The sequence below is a fragment of the Silurus aristotelis genome, assembly GCF_946808225.1.
Source record: "Silurus aristotelis genome assembly, chromosome: 18".
Taxonomy (NCBI): domain Eukaryota; kingdom Metazoa; phylum Chordata; class Actinopteri; order Siluriformes; family Siluridae; genus Silurus; species Silurus aristotelis.
In genome coordinates, this window is record NC_139591.1 from 8874960 (window position 1) to 8893409 (window position 18450).

The 18450-nt window shown below is 36.5% G+C and overlaps 1 protein-coding gene and 1 long non-coding RNA gene across 2 annotated transcripts; one reads left to right on the forward strand and one right to left on the reverse strand.

Moving 5' to 3' along the window:
* Positions 1 to 8735: 8735 nt before the first annotated feature.
* On the forward strand, positions 8736 to 11309 carry LOC310740763. Its single transcript, XR_014537729.1, has 2 exons — positions 8736 to 8890; positions 8923 to 11309. It is a non-coding gene; the product is annotated as an uncharacterized lncRNA (long non-coding RNA).
* On the reverse strand, positions 11015 to 17091 carry sod1 (superoxide dismutase 1, soluble). Its single transcript, XM_083567771.1, has 5 exons — positions 16896 to 17091; positions 15051 to 15144; positions 14852 to 14921; positions 12998 to 13115; positions 11015 to 11330 (listed from the first exon to the last, which is right to left on the reverse strand). The coding sequence occupies exons 1-5, from the start codon at positions 16965 to 16967 to the stop codon at positions 11223 to 11225; spliced, it is 462 nt and encodes a 153-aa protein (XP_083423897.1). The 5' UTR covers positions 16968 to 17091; the 3' UTR covers positions 11015 to 11222.
* Positions 17092 to 18450: the final 1359 nt, after the last annotated feature.

The following is an 18450-nucleotide window of genomic DNA, read 5'->3' on the forward strand; positions in this document are numbered from 1 at the left end:
TCAATAATTTAGAATGATTTTTTTCTAATGTGATCTGTGAAAAGCAGCTTCACACTTTAATTCATGAAAAAAGATCACACAAAGAACTTAGAAAGCAGGGTCAACATTGGCCTCATCAAAGGTTCAAGTACAGGTACAGTTAACTGTTTTTCTAAACTATTTAACTCCATTAAACTTTATATACAGGGATACAAGCTATTCCATTTCCCACGAAACCATGCTAATAGGGTTGTAGGAAGAAAAACAAGAAGAAATACCTTTTCATTTACCAACGTGGCACAATTGAGCAGGTGTGTATATGGGTATACCTTTTGAGAGTTCCTCTATACTATGACCAAAATGTATTCCCTGTTCTGCAAATGTGCTGGAACTCATTCCTCTTATGAGGTTAATCATGCAGTGATAAACATTGAACATTTGCCACACTCAGCTTTGAACAGTTTGTTGTTGCTGACACTGACGTCATGCATGAATTTGCGTATGTTTGTTTATATAAAGTAGAAAATCATACACATGCAATACAATACTATATTGTTAAGTAGGAACAACATTATATGTGCAAGTTCCCTCAATCTAATTTGGGCATGATTTGTGCAATTTACACAAATAAAGTGTTGTTGCATTGCAGCTTTGGTCATACCTCGATCTGTAAATCTGATTCTGTAGAGCAAATTAAAATTGTATGCCTTTCTTTTCAGTTTCTTTTAATATTTGTTCTTTCTTAACATACAGTATGTACCTTTAACAGATTTCAGTGCTAAAACCCTGCATTCTGCATTCACATTCATTTGAAAACAGTCAAAACTTTGTATTAAAAAAAGAAAAAGAAAAAAATAAATCCACAGCAGACCATGAGGTTTGAGAGGGTTGAAGTTGCGTGCCAGTTTAAAAGAGTGCTACAAATAACACTAGAAATGATAAGAGCTAAAGCTGATCATGAAACATATACTGAAAGAGTAAAGTCATAAACCTTCCCACCCATTGACATTATCTTTACTGAACTGAGCTTCCACAAAACAGGAACAAAGAAAAACAGACAAGAATCATTCTGATTCTCATGTTCCTGTGTGGCCTGATGGGAAGATATTCACATGATATTTTGGAAAAATTAGTCACTGTATAAAACAGGTCTGAAGAATTTAGTAGATACAAGGGCATTTAAGTGCCAAATGTAGCTTCTGATATCACAACTTGCTGTTTGTTGTAAAATAAGAAATCATGCAGTGCTGCAATATGCATATATACAGTATATGCAACAACAAAGAGGGTGGCATGTGCACATAGAGTGTCACATCTGATCCTCCTCAGGTTTTTTTTTCAAATCGGTGTCAAACTAGAATCAGTATTAGATGTATACTATTCTGTATAATGTATGTAAATACCAGCATATTGACTGTATGACTGTAAAAATCCCCTTACAAAACCATGGTCATTAATATAGCCTTACAGACATGACCGCCTCCAGTTCTTTCTGAAGATTATGGAGTGTGCCTCTGGGAATTTGTTCTCATTCAGTCAAAAGAGTATTAACGCTGGATGAGAAAGTCTGGCTTGCAATCAACATTCCAGTTCATCCCAAAGTTCACATTCAGTAAGGTTGAGGTCAGGGTTTTGAGCAGGCCTTTGGATTTCCTCCACACTAAATTGGTTAAACCATTTTGGCTCTATGCATTCTGGTAGGTAGATTTTCCATACCGGAATGCTTTTTCTTTAATTTTGTATCACTTTTTATTAATTTTTTTTTATTTTTATGTCCTAATGGACATTTCTTCGATTTTAATAAAATCAATTTAATTTAATTTGCATAGCATTTTAAACAATAGACATTATCACAAAGCTGCTTAACATAAATTAATAGATTAATTATACATTTTAGAATCAGACATTCCCTAAAAGGTTATTTTTTTAAACTACAGGGCAACCCAGAGGCAATGGTGACAAGGAAAAACTCCAAGAAATGATATTGGAAAAAAGCCCTTCCTTAACTGGGTGAGTCTTGAGTGAGACTTGAGTGCAAAACGTTTTGTTGCAAATGTCGACAAAAGCCATTGATTCCCAAGTGGACAAATCCACAATAACCTCATGTACATTTTTTGTGGAGAGATCCTCAGCAACTATCACTGAAAGCTTCAGTTAGAAGTCATCATCCAAAAGGATGGCTCAGGCAGGTCCAGAAAGCAGAAAGGGGACAGGACAGGATTTTATCTGTTGGTGCTTCTTACAGGGGTAATTTTGGCTCAGCTGTTGTTTGCTCCTAAATGCTTCTCTTTCACAGTAATAACACAGTTGACAAGTTGATAAACGGACAACTGTGGCCCTATTGGTTTATTAGTGTTTGTCTATAAAGATTCTATGACTTTGTTCTTGATTTTTAAGAAATGGGTGTGTCCAAAACACATAAACTCAAACATTGTGAGGGATGTCAACTTACCGTTGGTCATAAAATGTATGCAGATAAAGTTTATTGCAATGAAACAATAAAACTGATCTTCAGCACAGCCCATTATACTGCCAATGTCTGTCTATGAATATTACATGGATGTTTTTTACCTGTTTGCAATGGGTGTGGCTGAAACACCCGCAACATAAAAGTGCTATAGGGTTTCTTTCTTTCTTTTTTTAACAATTCATAGTGTACAAGTAATCATACATCATACATACAAGTAATGATGTTACCTGGTAGTGGACTCTGAACCAGACTTTACCTCTACTTTTATACTATTTGTTGTCTGATTGTGTTTTTACTGTTTCAAGCTTGAAGTAGGACACAACATTGGCCTGCAAGTGCTGCAGTTTTTCCAACTCATCCAGTAAACTGGATAACAAGAAAGCATAATGTGCTTTATACATTTTAGAGCATACAAATAAAGCTCACATAGCATTACTTTCTTCCTATGAAATGCGTTTTCTATCCTGATGGTGATTCAGAAGACGTGTTTATTGAGGGCGAGAACAGGTTGTAGGACAGATTATAAATGCTGGCATTTCATCATTATTAATGTTCATCATTATTGTGTGATTGTGTTTTTCTGTTGTCTATAACAAACAGTAGTGACAGACCCGCACTGGAGTTGGCTGGTCCTAGCATCTCTCTCTATATTTCTTTCTCTCTTACATTTCTGTTGAATTCTCCCCCATTCCTTTCTTCCTCTCACTAATTTTCTGGTCAAAGCAGTGACATGTAACATTCCTGCCTTCCTCTATACCTCTGTACATCCTCTATATACCCAGTTGATCTTATTCTCACAAACGGAAAAAAATAATCATGTATCAATACATATCTAAAACAGGTACAGTCTATTTTCTTTAACAAATACACGATCAAATCTAACATTTTATTTTGATGACTTTAATATTATAGAGAGGTGTGAAATAAAAAGAATTAAGGTAGATAATTTTCCTCAACCAGACTGTAGGACTGAGAGAAGAATAATCCCATACACATGCACATACATGCCCCAAACCACACCAAAAAGCCTCAGTGCTTTAAACTGGGTTTGGTTCAGGACTAATGTTCCATTCACTATGTGATAGTTAAAAGAAGCAACCAAATAATTGGTTTTAATGTATCATAAAACAAAACTCAAATAAATAAACTGAATAAATGTTATTCACATTCATTCAACACAGTAATTCCTTAGTATTCAGTCATTTGTATTTTATATTAGTATTATTTCCCATTTTTTGCTATAATAGGAGTGCATTTTAGCTGAGATGGACAAAAATTCAGATTAAATTGAGATGATGTTGATTAAAAGGGGTGTCATTTGATCTTATCTATTGGTATTCAATATTATGAATGGGGAGGCCATTGATTAAAACTGAACTCATTTATCTTCATCAGCTTGACATAACGTGTGTTTTATACATTTTTGAGAGGATGTGTTTTATGACAGTTGTATTGCCATTTTAAAATGGATCAAAATGATGGATGCCTGTGGCTGGCAACAATACTCAGCTAGTTTGCCGGGGACCCAATACGCATCAAGAAAACACTCCACACAGTACCACCCCAATACAAGGACTTATGAACTGTTAATCATGGCCAGTTGGGTCCATAAACGCATGCAGCTGAACCAAATTCTTTCCCTACCCTGTGTGTCAAAGCAATTGATGCCTTTTTTAATCTTCAAGTTTCTAGTTTAAGTGAAACTGTGTCCACTGTAGCCTCGTGTAGCACATTTAGATGCTGCTTGAAATTGGAGCCTATAAATGTTAACCTATAGATTTTTAAAGAGCATTGAAAGAAACATTACAGCAAGACACTGACAAAACTCCATTCATAATTATTGCCCACAAATGTATATATACACACACACACACACACACACACACACACACACACACACACACACACACACACACACACACACACACACACACACACACACACAGACTTCGAATTACCTCAGAGATGCCTAAATCACATAGCTTTAATGCCCACAGGTGTTCATCTAACCCACAACACATTGTAGCAATTATCATCTCTAATTACTGACGAGCTCAGAGACAGACACAACTTCCACCAGGGTCTGATAATGAAAAGCAATTACAGAAATAACATTTCAGTGGAGGCCTGAATGCTTTTAGGGGCTTTCTAGTGCTGATAATGAAAATCACACATGTATAAACAGGACGATACCACAAAGAACATTTGCAATCTATATTATTATTAAGTTTTGCCTGAAGCTTACAATACATGGTGCGCGTGGTCTTAAAAACAACATGCGAAGCAGGAATATAGTGTTAATTTGACCAATATGGTTCTGCTCTAGTGTCCTGCAGGTCTGCCAGAGAGCCAAAGGTGGGTACATTTCTGACCCAATTTTGTCCTTCAAGCATGCAAACCTTTGTGCCAAACTGTATGTTGCTAAATGCATATAGAATCACTTGGTAATTGGCCGTAGTTCTCAGGAAACAGGAAATAAAACGGATGGTGTTCGAGGATAGTTTTTAGCGGGGTTACTTCTTAAACTGTGGTGGCCTCAATTAAAATATTTAGAATTACCGTAATTTCCGGACTATAAAGCGCACCCATATATAAGCCGCACCCACTGAATTTTACAAATATTTTTATTTTAAACATAAATAAGCCTCACCTGTCTATAAGCCGCAGGTGTCTACACTGAAACTAATAAACTTTACACAGGCTATTACGAAAGACATTAAATATGTTGCGCTTCCTTTAAGAGCAGAGCGGTATTTTGGGAATAGCCTGCCGCTGCGTTTTACCGGTATTACTGCATGTGAGCAAGACGAGGAATATGTCCTTATTATTTTCTGATGCTCATTTCTAAGTTTCTTTGACTAACCCGTAACGCTGTTGCCAAGAAAAATAAAAAAGCACGAGTTTTGGAAACCTGTCTGTGCTTATATGATTTCTGTTGCAACTGGAGTTAGCGAGCTATCCCTTTACCCAGACTCAACGTGTTACAACGGTTTGTATCTAAACAGTAGCCGACCAAGAAAGTCATTGTTCACCATCTTCCTCCTTCCTTTCAAGACTATTTCTATCGGGAGTTTTTCTTTTGGCATCGTCGTGCGTTTAAAAAAAGTTTTTTTCTCCCGATGCCGTGCAGCTCAGAACACAGCTGAGGTGCGTTTTTTCGTTTCCATTTCATTGGTCAAATGTTATGGAGTTCAGTTTTTTGGCTTGAAGTTTGTGAAACCCGGAAAAATCCAGGAAAATTAATAAATAAGCCGCTTCGTTGTTTAAGCCGCGGGGTTCAAAACGTGGGAAAAAAGTAGCGGCTTATAGTCTGAAAAATATAGTATATGCAGGGGAAACTAACAGAAGAATGGACAATCAAGTAGATTTATCGAAAAGGATTGTTTTTATGTAAGAAGCATATTACGAATGGCATATTCTGTCTCTCTCACAACACACACACATACATATACACAATCAGCTAAGCTTACTTTCCTCCAGGAAATCCACTCTCATTCTTGTTGTCCATTTGGATGGTCCTATTCTGCCTCAGCAGCGCCAGAATTGTGTCATTTTCCCCTCTGTCAGTTTCTCCAGCAGCACTTTGGACATTTGCATTGACGTTGACCAGGAGATTTAAATAACTGCTATTCAGATGGGCTGTTTGGAGTCCCACTGGCCTGCTACTCTTACAGGACACATGAATAGACTGAGAGACACATTCATAAAGACACAGGCCTCTTGACCCCACTGAACTTATTAACTTAAAAAAAAAGTCTGAAAGACCTTTTAAAGATCCATTTCCTTTTTACACTATGAGAGGAATTCCCAACAATGTCAAAGTCGCAGAGATATGCACATTCGGCAAGTGCAGTTGGAATTTCTGTTTACAGCCAAGTGTAGAGTGGTGTGTGCAGAATAAAGAGCACACGTTGTGTACGACAGGTGGTTTTGTCAGACAACGAGTTTGAGGCTCATTGTGTTCAGTCATCAATTCATTAAATTCAACCTTTAAAATTTGCACATTTCAAAAACAGTTAATTCCCAAACCAGATTCCCAAAAAGATTATTTTTGTGATTAATCTTACCGGATACTCACAGTCTGCTTATATTTAAAAATTCTTTCAACACAGCAATTTGCCTTTATAGTATTTTGTATGATTGTGATGATTATTATTATTATTATTTAAAGCAGTGAATGCAATCTTCTTTAAATCAGTTACAGATGCAAGAGCTAATAGTTGGCATGATGGTGTGACTGATGAACCGAGGTCACTTGCACTAAGGTTCAGTTCCTGTCTGGAAATTTGCCAATCGGTCTTTGGTCAAAGGTCAGTTCCTGCATGCTGTGAAGCTCTAAGTATAAGTAAATAGTTCAATAAGGAAACAAGACAATACTTCTGATGTCATACTCTAACATGTAACCGTTAGATGGCAAATGAAAGTTACATTTATTAAGATGAAAATAACGACAACTTTTTTTTTAAACAAATGACTTATTTACTACTACATTATACTACAATATTTTGATAGCTTATCTGTACTTTCAGAACTCTGCTTAGTTCCACTGTATCAATTAGTCTGTTATTGGTTTATTAGTTGTTTGCTTGGTTGTTAATATCTACTTTTATACCACCCTTTAGCAGCCTTTCTGAAAAGGGATCCAGGAAAAAAGCTTTTACAAAGATATAATTGATAATCATTCAAATACTCTTTTTTTTTAAATGAAGAAGCATGTTTTAGTGTATATTAATTGATCTAGTTTAATTACATATTTTGTAGGCATAAAATTAAAATACAGTATATATGAAAATAAAAAGATTTTTGCCTCATTCATTTCCATTATCACATTTCACTAGTTCTTTAAGGTAAAAGTTAATAATTAAATTCATTTTTAACCTACAAAGAAAAAAAAAAAAGCCTTACTATCCTTGTGAGGACTTTCCATTGACATGCTTATTAATGCAACTTATTAACACTATGTCTACAACTAATCCAGAATCTAATATTAGTAGCTCTGCTTTTTTTTAGATTTTCTAATGAAAAGAGTTTTTCATGAGAAAAAACTTTACCTCATGAAGACCAGCCATATTAGTATTAATGATAGACAACCATTTAACATTCCCTCCTACATAAATGTATTGATATGGAGAGTGGGGAAGTTAAACATAACACTAGCAGCTGTTGTATAATCTCTAACACTCGTACACGTTCACATTATGCTATACAGAAAAAAAATAATAAAAGAAAGAAAAAAAAACATACTCCCCAGAGAGTCAATGTTCTGTGAAAGTTCTGGCCAGAGAGCAACCTCTAAACAGGCTGTTCTCAGACCCACTCAAACTACTGATTCAGAGAATCTAGGTAAAATTATATGCATGCCAAAGGTGAAAGGTCAGGCAATGAGGGGGGCAGACATTTGTAAAAGAACACTAAGCAACTGGTGGCTCCCACCATGCATGGCATCTAACCTCTGTGACCTACAAATCCAACATTAGTTCAGAAATATCCACAGTTTGCAGAAGGTCTGTGTGAAATGAGGACCTGAAATGCCCTAGAGGCTTGTAGAGAGGGTTCAGAATAACTCAGTTAATGTATAACCACACCTTTAAATGCAAAGCAAGAATGAGAATTTATGCACTGTTCCACATAACTGAGTTTAACGACTGAATCGTTATCTTTCATGCGTTATGTAACTTGAAAATAATAAAAATATCGCTTTGCTAAAGTGTCTTTAAGATGTCCACCATCAAAGCTAAGATGATGAATTTCTGTAAAAAAAAAAAACAAAAAAAAAAACGGACCCTCACACTATTTGCCCTTACACCTGTTGAGCCACACACACAAATTTGTCTTTAGAATGATTTTTCAAGCAGATAAAGAAACGTATATATATCTTAACAAAACGCATTTGACCTTATTACCTTGTGACCCAGTCATGTGAGACGCACAGTAATATCAGATGTTAACTTTTGATTATACTACAGCTGCACTACCCTAAAGTTAAAATGTCCCAAGTCCATTAGTGAACAGCACACAAAAGTTCAGTTTGTTTGTACCAATGATGTCATTGTACTTTGAAGTGTAGTGGCAGTGGGGGCCGTTAAGAAAGCTTGCTTTCGAACCACACAAGAGATTTGAGCTGAGTTGAAACAAAATTCGGCTCACCCCCCACTGGAGCACACAGTCACTGTTTAACAGGTGCAAAAACAGAGATTGTGTACCATCATGACAAACCAGGACAAAAACATCAGACACAGCCAGATTTATAAGAAAAGGACAAGAATCCTTATTTTTTAATTCCCAGATGTTCACTGTGGTTCTTCCCAAACTTTTGCCACATATAGCTGGAAGCAAACACTATAGAATTACAGTTTTTCATTAATGGAACTAAGGGGCCCAAACATGTTCTAGCATGACAATGCATTTGTATACAAAGCTTATGAAGATATGAATTGAGAAGTTTGGAATGGAAGAACTCGAGTGGCCTTCAGAGCCCTGACCTCAGCCCAACAGAACATTGAATGCAAACTGCACTCCAGGTTTCATAGCCCACCATCAGAATGGGAAAATCCCCATAGCCTTGCTCCAAAATATACTTGAATCCTTTTCTGAAGAGAAAAGGATATTATTAAGGGGCAAAAGGGGGAATAGATCTGGAATGGGATTTTCAACAGAAATGCAGTGGTCAGTTGTACATATTTGCCAAAATATTGGTCATATAGTGATGTATGCACCAGGTCCTCGGGGGATCAGTGGTGAAGCACTTTTACTGTTGTTGCCCAGTTTTCATCCCTGGCCAGGGGATAATTCAGCAGCTGGGGTAAATCCTCTGGTACCTTTGGGCACAGGGGCATTTGCATGCTGAAACAGCTTTGAGTCTCCTAGTTAAAGCGAAGGGAAAATTGGTTGGATGTTTTGGCTTGTGTGGGTGCCACTGCATTAAAAGACGTTTAAAACAATTGTGTACCTTAAGATTAGTGATAATATTTTATGTATTCTTTACATTATGTTAAAGTTATCATAGGTGGCACTTGCCCTTATACACACAAAAAATGCTTGAAAATCAGAATTATAGTGGTATCAGCTAATAGGGTTTCTGATAACAGTTGAAAATAAAAATGTATTAATAAAATATAAATTCTAAATCATATACAGTATAATATTTATCTGAAATTGTGAATTTACCGAGGATGAATCTTGAACAGAGTATGTGTACATGTACGTTTTTGCTAATGTACTGGTTTCCCTTGTGAACACAACCAAACCTAGACTTGGCTCCATTTGTTTTTTTGTCCTAAGCTCTGTTTGTTTTGCCATTCGAAGTAAATGGGGTAGAGATTTTTATAAATGCAAACTGGCCACTTAATGGTCCAGATCTTTGTAAGAAATGAGCTATGAATGTACAAGTCAATTAATATTTAGTTTAGTGTAGCAAAATCTAAATATTTGCTGGGGCGCTATTATTTAATTCGGTATAACATTTATTCAACTGTGATGAATCTTGTCTGAGAAATCTTTTGAAAAAGCGAATCATGTAACAACACCATTCTTCATGACACACACTTCTTTTCTTATTTATCTGATTGTCATAAATCTTGCTGTTCCTTTGACATAATTTTCTTAATAAAAAAAACCCATTACATTTTATTGAACACTTCCTTCTGTTTTGAGAGCTTGTGCTTCCTTGCATCCATTGTACACTTTTTTATTATTCAAAGCCTGAGTCCCAGAAGCTATTTTTATCAGCTTTTTGAATCATCATGCTTCACTGAATGTGTCTGCCTCAGGAAACTCAACCTCTTGAAGCCCATGATTGTGACTCCTCACAATTTTTCAGGCCACTAAGCAGCACCTCTGGAGAGCCAGAACGGCAAATTAATCCTCAATTGTATAAAAGGGTAGGCAGAAAAAAATCTCTATAGATTCCAGGGATGTATAATTTTCCAAATCTATAGCTTGATTTCTTGTTAGTTTTGAATGACAACACTGTCCCTGGAGAGTCAAAAGAATCTCATTTCCTGTGGATGGGAAACTGCATGCTTATTCATGTGAAAGCCTGCTACTTTACAAGGAAAAGCCATTCTGCAGCATGTCATTTCAGCTGGAAAACTCTAACCATCTGTGAACGCTGGCTAGTGCTGGGCGCAGCTGTTTAATGGCTGGATCAAATATAGACAAAATGTCAAGAACACTTCAAATCATCCTCAGACAGAATGATGATTTCTATTCACTAGCATAGGGTACACATTAATAGTAGAGAAGAACAGGATTTCTCATTTTCACCCATTTCAATAACAAGTAGCCTCAAAACAAATGCGAGTAGGCAAATTATAGTGCAAATGATGACATGCATGCCCTCGGGGGAAAAAAAAACAGGAGTGTCTTTGTAAACTATTTTATAATAAATCTCGGTAAAACAATATAAATAGTAAGGTTCATATTTCTGAGGAATGTTTCTATTAAAAGGAGTGCTGGCATTAGACATGAATTTAGTATTCAAATATGGGAAACATACGCCACCTAGTGAACTGAACAGGTAATCACAGAAAGACCAGCTCAAACATTATCACCCAAAACTTCATATCTAGTAGTACAGAAGAAACTTTAATTGGATGAATGCAAATTCAATGAAAACAATGAAATAAAACACCACTTCAACTGAAACTGTATGACCTTTCTACACTTTATGAATTTCTGCAAAAATAAAGTTTATCTTGACAGGCTTAGTTGCTTAGTTGGGGCATCAACGTTGGTCACAAAGAGCTGAGTGGTTCCAGTGTTAAAGCTTGCTTCACTCAGCGATGCCAATCACGCCACAAGCCAGACGTCCTCCTGCATTGCCCGTTTTGAGACTTTCTTCATTCATGCCTTTGCCCAAGTCATCCTCCTTCTCATGAATCTAAAAAAAGTATTCAAAGTTCAATATTAAACATTATTCTGACAGACTAATATATATATATCTCCCATTGACATTTTGCCTGCTTTGCACTCATAACCTCCAATCTTTTAAAAGGCTTTCCACTAGATTCTGAAGTGTGTTGAACTTTGTTCCCATGTCACGTTAGTGAGGTCATGCATTGATGTTGGGTGAGGAGGCAAAGAGTGGGGGGTCAGGGGTCTCTTTAGGCCACTCAAGAACTATGTCTTTATTGACCTAAATTTGTAAACAGTAAAAATGCCATGCTGGAACATGGTCCTCTTAGTGTCACTGAAGGAAACTCTTAATGATGTAGAATACATCATGGTGTAGAGGAGGTGTGGGAAAACAGGTGTGATGTTCAGGAATCCTGCATTTCTTTGCTGCTGTTAACAGAAAGTTCCCCACTGTGGGAAAAATAAGGGTATATCTTATCTTCGTTTATTCCACAAACTGGCAAAAAATAATTCAGACACCTAGAATTCTTAAAATGGATGAAACTTTTTTGTCCATCAACCACAAAGACATAATGACAATCTCAAACATGGTTTTAGACTCTTTTTTGTTTTAGTTTTTTGTTGCTTATTTAGATAAATATTTAGACCATTTATTCAGGACTTAATAAAAGCAATGTTTGCATCAGTTGCATCTTGTCTCTTCAGTATTAGCCTACCTGGATTTGATCAGTTTTTCCCAATTCTGACTGGCAGATGGTCTCAAACTCAGATTAGATCATCTGTGAACAGCCATTTGCTCAGGCCACTAAAGGGCATTCAGAGATTCACCCCAAGTCGCCCCAGCCTTGTCTTGTCGTGTGTTTTGGGTTGTTGTCCTGTTGTAAAGTGAGTCCTCACTCCAGTCTGAGAATGGATGGTTTCTGAAGCATTGTTTTCTACCAGGTCCTGATACTGCCACCATTGTCATACCACTGGGGTGGAATATAGCTAGTCGATAAGCAATACCTGGTCAGATTTTCCTTATTACAGAATAAGGCTACAGAATCACTGACCTCCTGCTCTCAGAATAATTTAAGTACCTGCCAAATGGCTTTTATACAGGGCTTCAGTTTACACAATCCTAGCCGTAAAAGCCTGGATATTTCTGAGATTTTCTGAGATTGTCCTTTCAGCAGGTTCGTAAACAGTTGGTTTCATGGTCACCTCTTTGCTGAAGACCCTTCTCGTCCTGCTACTAACTTTCAGAATCATGTCCGATCATGTGAATTTACCATTAGTCAGGTACTAGGGACATCTTAAAGACTAAAATATTTATTTTTAATTTGCAAAGTCACTAACAATTATTTTGCTTTGTTGTAATGGATTACTGTGTAAAATCAGTTAAAAAAAAACAAAACAAAAAAACCCCAAAGTAATCCCTTTTTCTTGTGAACAAGGACTAAATAACTTACCAAAATGCATATTTAGTATCATCTTAAATCATACGTGTGCATTGGGCAGATACAAATCATTTGGGAATAAAATCCCAGAGACACTCTGGTAATAATTACTATTACTCCACCTCCCCATATAAAACTAATCCAAACCAAACATGTCTTAAATCAGCAAATTAGGTTTAAGGAGTTACACGAAAGAGTCAAATCAGATTGTCATCAAGATCATGCACTGGACTGAAAATTAAAATGTGCTTACCACCATGGTCCTCCCGATGATAGAGTAAGCCCCTGTCAGTGACAAATGTTTGTCCACAATGCTGATATGAGCAACTCCATCAGACCCAGCAGTCACATTACCCAGATCTCCAACATGCCTGTGGAAATAGCATTAACATTTGACTGGTAATAGAATGAAAGCTGTGTCTAACACACAAATTATTACAATCATTTAGACTAAGACAAGTCTAAAACAGCAAACAACTGCTATTTTTACTGATTTATTGAATAGAACAAATACATTTATACATGAACTTTTAATTATTATTAATATCGATGCTGGGATCAGTCCAATACTGTGCTCATTTACTCATTACTGATGTACTGTGATTGGATGTGATGTAAGCCTATTGTACTAATTAACAATCTACAGGAAACGGCAGCAATCTGGAAAAAATTTTCCAATTAAAGACTGCAATCAAAGGAAAAGCAGACCACAAACTGGGCAAATAGCCTGAGGAGGAAATGCAGCATCTTCCAACTGATAAAAATCTCTCAACATTAAACTGGGTATAAAGAGCTGACTGCCAGCAGAGTACAGCAGTGAGTGATAAATAGCTACAGACCACCATAGATCTGAGAACATTCATTTTAATGTCACTATTCAAACAAACACACACAGAGCTCAATAGCATGCCTGAAGAAAGACAGACAGACAGACAGACAGACAGAAAGAAAGAAAACCATACTACATGCTCTAGAATCAAAAAATAAATATATTTTTACTGTTAGGGGTCAAGCACGAAAATTATGTAGCATCCTACTGTAACCGTGTTTGTTAATAATTTTTTTTTAAATATAGCACAGTTTACATACACAACATAAACAATTGACCGTTTCAGAGCCGTCCTTCATTTCCCCTAAATAATTTTCTGCTTCATTGCATTGTTTACAACTACAAACTATGTTTGCTGTCTATAGTGTTGTGTCACACAGAGAGAGAGAGAGAGAGAGAGAGAGAGAGAGAGAGAGAGAGAGAGAGAGAGAGACCAGTTGTGCAATTTCGAAATAAATACGGAAGACATTAACAGTGTATTCACAACCTTCATAACTCCCACTGAAAAAGAATATTTTGTGTAAACAGTTGTTATAAAAGGAGCTGCACTTCCAGGAGGAGAATAAACCGTCTGCTCTAAAAACACCTTTTATTTTCTTTCATTTCACTGTAATAGATCGAATATGACATTTAAGGCAGGCTGCAATGCAAACACCTGAATATCCAGCTGAGGATTTAGATGAACTCTCAGAGAGAGAAGTTCCCAAATTCACAACGAATAGTTTGCCAATTGCTCATCCATTCTTTTTGAACCCTTTCAAAAATTAAACCAGTTCAACACAAACAGCTTATTTTTGCTTTGTAGCACTGCTGGCTCAAATTTATGCTGTAGTCGACCATTTGTAATGCAGGTTTACCTCTGTCTCCTTTACCATACTCTGTAGATATGGCCTTTTGCTGAGTCATCACCATTCATATCTCTACAACCAAAGTGTTAATGGTTAAACGACTAAAGAACAACAATCTTCAGAGATCCGGCCTTATAATTTTTCCTTTCAAAGTGCACCAGACTGATGTGTTTAACTTTATAATTGTACAAAAAAAATGTCTAATGCCCTCAGAACCCTCTACAGGGTCAGAGGTCATCTCACCACAGTCTCTCAAAATCCTCTAAGAACCTGATTTGCAATTATTATTACTAAACGGAAAGCAAGTGTTTGGAATGCGTATTGTTTTAGAATAAGTGATTGGTGCATGAGAGGTCATAACCCAACATCTGAAACTGCTTGTAAGGAAAAGAAAAGGCAAGAAATCAGTGAGCCCCTAATAAAACCTTACCTGTTCTCATCATCTGGGCCTCCATGGGTCTTAGCGAAGGGGTTGTAGTGGGGTCCGGCACTGATGCACCCTAAACATTAGAAACAAGCTTATAAAAGAGAACAACGTAGTGAAACGCTTTCTTCACATGCCAGTGAATGAGCATCTCACTCCTCAACGTTCACAGGATAAATAGAAAACAAAAAAACACAAGGCATACCATTTGTGTTGTCTCCAAAGGCATGGACGTGAAAGCCATGCAGGCCAGGGGTCAGGCCGTTGATCTCTCCGGTTACTGTCACTGCACCTTCACCCTGGAAGATCATGGAATAATTAGTATTTGTGTCAGCAGGGCTCCACTGTACATTTGCCTCTGACAAACCGACCATGTCGCCAGTTTTTTTTTAATTTTTATAAATATATAGTTACCAGCAGACAGAGAAAGTTCAACTGGAATATAGGTCAATGTAAAATATTACACGGATCTATTTAATTATTTATGGTGGTTGCCTTTGGTGAAATGTTCACAGGACCTGGGGTTCTTTTATTTTTCCTTCCTGTAGTGCACACTGTGCAATTTGAGATACAGCCGGCCTCTAGAGCTGCAAGATACTAAACCTATACTTAGGCAGCGGACCCCAAGCTTTTCTGCATCACGGACCAGTTTTATGCAAGACAACATTCTACGATTCACAATAACATGCATGTTATATTACTATTAGAAACACACGATTTCTATATACTCATATATATATATATATAAATAAATAAATAAAATTTCAATGTAACTCAACTCACCATCATGACAATGAGCATATTTTGCCCAGAAATTGACATTTATTAAAAATAAAACCCACAGTAGCCCAAGAAAGTTAATAAAATTGGGAAAAGAAATTTAAAAACATATTTTTATTCTTTCTGTATGGCCTGGTGCCAGATGATCCATGACCCCTTTTTAGCTGCCAAAAAAAAAGCTGCCACTGGAACACTTTGAATCTGATGCACATGAACAAGAGTAAAACTGAGACGCAAACTACTCGACACTCACCTTCATAAAATCAGTACATCAGCTGCAATTTGTACAGAATAAGGACCAGCTTCTTGTCTCTCATTGGGTCCCTGATACTCCAAAACATATAACTGCAATGCTTATAACTTGACTAGATATTGCACTCTTATGTACTATAAATGAGATTGTTTATGTTTTCAGTGTTCTACAATACTCATTGAACCATAAAAATAAAACTGCAATAGATAAGGAGATTCCGAAGTCATTCATTTTTTTCTAAATATTATTAAATACTAACCCAAACTTTAAAGTGTATAATGCACAAGCAGCTATTTTCGCATGTAGATCTATCTGAGCTGCATGAATCTTCCAGTTAAAACAGTTCTCACATCAGAACTGATTACACAGACCTCCTTGAGCACACTGGGAATAAATGCTGAATGCTGTAAATGCTTTCTAGGGATTTGAGTTGCATGTCTGTGAGCTGCATGACTCAGCAGCAGTGATGGTCGACTCTCTACATTAACGGTGCACAACAACAATTCATCTGCTACCTTTTTCAGTTCATCTTCAGTTCAGATGACATGCACTTTTACTCTCCAGGGCTCTATGATCAGATGGCAGGTGCATTTCTCTCATCAAGCTGCCAGGAAGCACAAGGTGCATGCTGCCAACCCATCAATGTTACCTAACCGCTGGTTATACAACTAACTTGTTACCAGCCACTGACGTAAAACAGTCCAACTAGACTTGATCAACTGCTACTGATTAATAATCAAAATGCACAAGAAGTGTGACAGACAATAAGTATTAGGTTATTATTTGTATGTATATGTGTGTAGATTATACATGCAACTTTGCCCTAAGCTAACGCGCGCGCGCTACAGACATCACATGAAAGGCGTTAGCACTGCTGCTAATATGCCACAGAAAATAAGAATGCTAAATAAAAATTATATATATATATATATATATATATACACATACATACATAAACACATATATACACACACACACACACACATATATATATATATATTAATGGCAAAAGTGTACCTGCTGCTCAAAGTAAACTGTGCCAGTTACATTTCCTATGCCTTTGAGGACGCAAACTGCTTTGTTAGCCATGTTGGTCAGAACTGTGCTGAATTGACTGTGGTAAAGAACTTGATCTCACAGCCACATTGAATAACACTGAACTCTACAGGCCCCTTCCGTGAGTATGGAACGGCAGGAAATACGTGTGCTGATTGGCTTAGAGAGTAGGCGGACACACTGCTGATTGGTTCTAAAGAGTAGGCGGAGAAACATCGCTGAATGGCTGAGTGTAGGTGGAGAAACACCGCTGATTGGCTTAGAGTGTTCAAAAACACATCGCTGAATGGCTTAGAGTATCCAAAGACACACCGCTGATTAGTTGTAGAAAGTAGGCGGAGAAACATCGCTGAATGGCTGAAGGTAGGTGGAGAAATACCGCCGATTGGCCTCAGTGTTCAAAGACACACCGCTGATTGGCTTAGAGAGTGTGGATAAAAACCGTAAAAAATCAGCGGTGCGTTTCCGGTTCCTCTCTAAACCAATCAGCAGTTTGTCGCCGCCTACTTTGCTTATAGTCAACGGTCAGTAGAAGTAGTTCTCAGATTAAACAGACCATGTTAATGCTCTAGCTTTATATAATACAGTAAACAGATTGCAGTATTTCTGATAACTGATCAAAATCACTAAAAAATAGTGGAATAATGATTTGCTTGCACACGTTTGCTTTCAAGGGTTTTATATCACATCTTAATGTTGGGTGTTTGAAGTGGGAATTAGAGCTTAATAACAGCATTATTCTGTAGGGTTTATGTGACATAACAGTTGTAGATTAAATGGGGCCCATGTTAATTTTACAGTTAAATGTGTCGATTTGGAGTAATTATAAAGCGGTTGTTGGAAGTTTCAGGAATAAACAAAATCTACAGGAAAAACTCCAGAATCTACATGAACACATTTCAATATTAATGTCAGATTTGGATCATTTCTACAATACACGAGCAAATAGGGGCAGTGAGGATTTTCTTTACAGAGCCTGTATGCTTTCAAATAAAACTTTGTCCCTTTAAAACTACAAATCAAACAATCTTGCAATTAGTTAAAAAAAAAAAAAAAAAAAAAAAAAAACACCTTTTTAGCTCACAAACTGTATCACTGCTACAAGTTGTAGCATCTTCATTGATTACATAAATGCAACTATAATTTATAATTTCTTTTTTTGTTACTTTTAACTGACAGTTCATTATACCAGATTAATTTTCATGGTTTAAAATAAATGGGGGAAAATGTAAAAAACTATTAATTGCAATTAAAAAAAAAAATAAAAATAAAATAAAATGAATGCAGCACCATTGCTATATTTTGAATCTTTTTTTTTTTTTTTTTTTTTTTTTTTTACGTTTCATTAACCTCTAATCATTTTTATTGTTCATAATCAGTTTCCAATCTTGAACTCTTACAGTTGTCCTTTTTTCCTCCAAATTAAATACAGCAAAAGCAAACTGGTCCAAAACAGCTTCCTATTGACATAATATAAAGCATACAATTGTAATAAAAAACAAAACAAAAACAAAAA